Source organism: Sinocyclocheilus rhinocerous, unplaced genomic scaffold (genome assembly GCF_001515625.1).
Source record: "Sinocyclocheilus rhinocerous isolate Xijiao unplaced genomic scaffold, SAMN03320098_v1.1 scaffold1462, whole genome shotgun sequence".
NCBI lineage: Eukaryota > Metazoa > Chordata > Actinopteri > Cypriniformes > Cyprinidae > Sinocyclocheilus > Sinocyclocheilus rhinocerous.
In genome coordinates this window covers 307475-311720 of record NW_015639843.1, presented here as the reverse complement: position 1 = coordinate 311720, position 4246 = coordinate 307475, and the positions used below count along the sequence as shown (strand labels likewise).

Genomic DNA, 4246 nt, shown 5'->3' with positions numbered 1-4246 from the left:
CCGTGTGTTACCACGTCCCAAACGACTCAAAATAATAAACCACAAAGTTAACAAAACGATGCACTGTGCTGAGCGAGAGCGCTTCTGCCTTCACGTGCTATCGGAAACTTCCTGTTTCTCACTTATGAAGTCATGATTACGAGCTCATTGCATTCTTTTCTGTTAAAAATAACAGTGAACAGTGGTTTGTGAATGTTGATGCTTAGCCTAAATAATTTTATCGGGAGCGCTGCTGCAGTCTTAGGTCCACCCCAAATGCTCTCATTGGTTGAGACGCGTTATGACAACGGACTTTCAAAATAATAATTATTATTTTGTGTTAATGCGCGATAAAATAATTGTCTGCGTTAATTAATGCTTTAACACATTAACTTGCCCAGACCTAATATATATATATTTATATATGTGTGTCTATATATATATTATAATAATTATAATAGTCTCTATATTATTAAAGCATCAACATTCACAGAACACTGTTATTTTTAACTAAAGCAAGCGGCTGCTGCGTGCATGGTTTGGTATTGTAATGAGCCGGCAGTGAGTGCTAGCAGCCAGGTGCATTATGGGTATTTGTTTAGAGTTGATTTATGTGTTAATTAAGCAAGATGGTTGGGTTTTTGCATTAGCAATGTTATTTGTGTTTATGTTCCAAGTTAGTTCGGGTGGGTTTGGTTCATTTACTACCTTGTTATAAAAAGTGTGGCTGTCACCGTCATGGAGAGAGATGTGTAGGGGAGGCACTTGGCGATATGGCCTTGCCTGTGTAAGTTCTCATTCTGTGTTTAGAATAAAAGGAGAAAGATGACGGTATTGTCTCCTGCTGGTTTGTTCTGTTTGGCTTCTTTTCACAGAGACACTCAGGGTCGCGAGGTGTGTGGTACGCGAATGTTCGCAATCTCCAATAACTAAATTAAAAGTCTCGACGTGTAGATGCTAACATCCTGTTAGCAATTAGCTTAACAACAGTTTAGTAGCCTAGCTTAGCTCCACTTAGCCCCACGTTCTATAGAACAACTGCGTGTTATTACAGTATGACAGAATGCCAGCAAAGAGCGCTGCATTTATGGTCTCTAAAATACATCTCAGTTCATAGTTATATCATCTCACAAATCTCTGTTATAACACAATAAATATAAGCATAATGAATCTTTCATAATGTCTACAATTCGTGTGTTATAATGAGAGGATTCGTGAGCACGCAGATTTCAGCACTGCATTGCCCAACGCTGCAAACACGTGTTATAGCCTAAATAGAACCTCTGCATACGCTTGCAACTGTTAATCGTTTATATTTATATTAGTTCATGTTGCGTTTGTGCAATAGATGAATAACAATTTATTTGTTTTAGATATTTTATGTTTAGATATTTCTATTTTGCGGGAGTACCGTGAATCATTTTTTTCTCCCGCATCCCGCACACACACAAGTCTCTGCACTCGCCTATCAAGTCTGGTAAGATGCATTTGTGTGAGCATTTGGGGAAATATTTATGCTTTTACTTGTGTATTTATGAATTGTGTTTTGAATTTACGAATCGGATTTTGTAAATGTAAATTGTGCTGTGCATTTATGAATTTTGTTTTGCAAATGTGTTATTTTTGAGGCCGATCTGGCTCCATAATAAACCTGCCTTGGCTAAAATTGGACTTGAGAGCGAAAACCTTGGACTTCAAGAAACACAAGCAGAATTCATTTCTGTACGTTTTAGAAAAAGAAAACTGATGTTCATTCACGAAGCCTTTGTCTCTTTTTCTCAACAGTCCACTTTCATTTTACACATTCATTGGTTGTTCTTAAAAGTCAAGGAGGATATTGAATGAATTTCTCCAGGTGTATATAAAACAAGAAACTGATATAAACAGCATGTTGGAGTCTGAAAGTGCTCCACGAGAGAGGCCTGTACAGACGGAAGCTGACGATCATGGCCTCGCTCAAGGGAAATGTAGCTGTCCATCATACTGGCACTTCCTTCATCCGCCAATGACAAACAACAGTTTATCTACGCCTCGGGAAAATATTTCACATGTCAAAGAGGAGACGCAGAGAGTAACAGAGTGGCGGAGAGAGAGAGAACAGGACAAATAGGAAAAATAAAAAGCATAAAAAATTAAATAACACAAAAATAAAAATATATTAAATATTTAGAAAATAAAATTAAATAAAATCAGTAACTTTGGGAACAAACTGTAGCTGTCAATCAGAGACGCACCTGAGCATGAGGTTCATGAGCTGAAGCCCCTCCCCCCTGAGGAAACGATCACGATTGGCTGGAAGCATGAGGCAGGAACAGAGGGCATCAAACAGATTCTCCATCATTTCCTGTTCCTCCGCCGTGGCTGGATTATGACGCTTAAACACCTGTGAGGAGAAAAAAAATGTAAATGTAAATAAATGAATAAAGCCTTTTATGAAGATTTTAGGAGCACCATTGTGCTTGTCATCAAGACCAAGCATTATCAATAACTTTTTTTAAAAATTTAATAATTAATATAAAAAACATTTATGAATAAAAATGTAATTCATTATTTAATTAATAACGAAAAAAGAAAAAATTAAGCCTTTTATAAATATTTAATGAATACATTGTACTTAATTGTCATGAAAAAGAAGCATGAACAATATTCTTGTAAAAAGTTTAATGTATAAAAAATTTTATGAAAGAAAGAGAGAGAGAGAGACAGACAGATAGAAATAGTCAGAGAGATAGATACAGACAGACAGATTTTAGGAGCACATTGAGCTTAATAACCTTGTAATAATGTTAATAAAATACAAAATTTTAGTGAATAAAAAAAACATTATATAAAAACAAAGCGAGAGAGAGAGGGAGAGAGAAAAAGAAAGAAAATAAATAGAGTTATACAAAGTTATAAAGAGTTTAGGAGCACACTGTGCTTTATTGTGATGAAAATTAAGCATTAAATGTTAATTAAGAATAAAAATAAATCTTATTTGTTCAGGCCAAAACAAAACAATACCCTCTCTTTATTTTATTACACAGATATGTGTTTAAATTAAACGTTGTCTGGTCATGTTGTGCAACACACAAACATCATCAAAGGGATGTTAAAACGATTGTGAAAAGAGAAAACAGCAGCGTGGAGCAGAATGAATGAAGCCGGCCGTATGTTCTGGGTCATGATGATCTCTAAAGAGTCTCACACTGTGATTTCAGACAAGGTTTGCTGCTCTTACACAGAGAAACAGAGAGAGACGGTCTTACTGAGAGCTGCTGCAGTAGTACATCAATCCCGTCCATTTCTCCCAACAGCTCCCTCGTTTCTGAGAGAGAGAGAGAGAGAGAGAGAGAGAGAGAGAGAGAGGAGTGGGAGGACAGAAATCAGTGAGAGAGACAGACATGAAGAGCAAAGATGATGAATGTTAGTTCAGTGTGTTAATAAAGCCTAGAGGGAGAGACGTGCATGTGATAAATGCAGGTACTGAGTTCCATTACTAAAGTCATACATCACAGCATGAGTATGAAATCAGCTTGATTTTTTACCAAATGCAATGTATTCCATTTTAATTTTCTGGACTTTGTTTTAAGTAAGTTTAAATAATAAAAAAACATGTTTAATAAGTTGAATTTCTGGCTACTTTAATGGCAAAATCAATGCATTTTAAAGGAAACAAAGAGTTAGTCAAACAGTAGTAGTGAAAAACAACAATTTACAACCACCTCACATTAGTATAACAAACATTACATAAGATTTATCATTTCAGTACTGTATTTGATTAAAAAATAGGATATCCTGGATGGCCCATTTTGATGAACTATTCTTTTAAATACTGTTAAGAGAAAAGGCCTTTTCACATCAGTACAAAAAGTCACAGCATATTTTTGGCATGAAAATCAGTGACCTCCAACGATACTTTTTTGTTTTGACTGTAATATATATATATATATATATATATATATATATATATGTGAATTCAGCTGAATAATGTAGATAATGTAAATGTAACGAAAATGAACATTTGCTGAATTTTTACTCGCCCTCAGGCCATCCAAGATGTATATGATGTTGTTTGTTCATCAGATTTGGAGAAATGTAGCATTCCATCACTTGCTCACCAATGGATCCTCTGCAGTGAATGGGTGCCGTCAGAATGAGAGTCCAAACAGCTGATAAAAACACCTCAATAATCCACAAGTTTTGTTTTGTTTCTTACAAACACGCAGCTTTTGACTTCTCAAGATGTTAACTGATGGACAGGAGTGGTGTGGATTACTTGTGGATT

General features: G+C 35.5%; 1 protein-coding gene across 1 annotated transcript in view; it reads right to left on the bottom strand.

The window, feature by feature from the left end:
* ctnnbl1 (catenin, beta like 1) overlaps positions 1-4246 on the bottom strand; it is a 50375-nt gene that overhangs the window by 30727 nt on the left and 15402 nt on the right. Inside the window, exons 9-10 of the mRNA XM_016568100.1 lie at positions 3228-3286; positions 2214-2362 (exon numbers count right to left, since the gene is read on the bottom strand). Coding sequence (XP_016423586.1) covers positions 2214-2362; positions 3228-3286 — 208 coding nt within the window. The remainder of the gene's footprint in view (positions 1-2213; positions 2363-3227; positions 3287-4246) is intronic.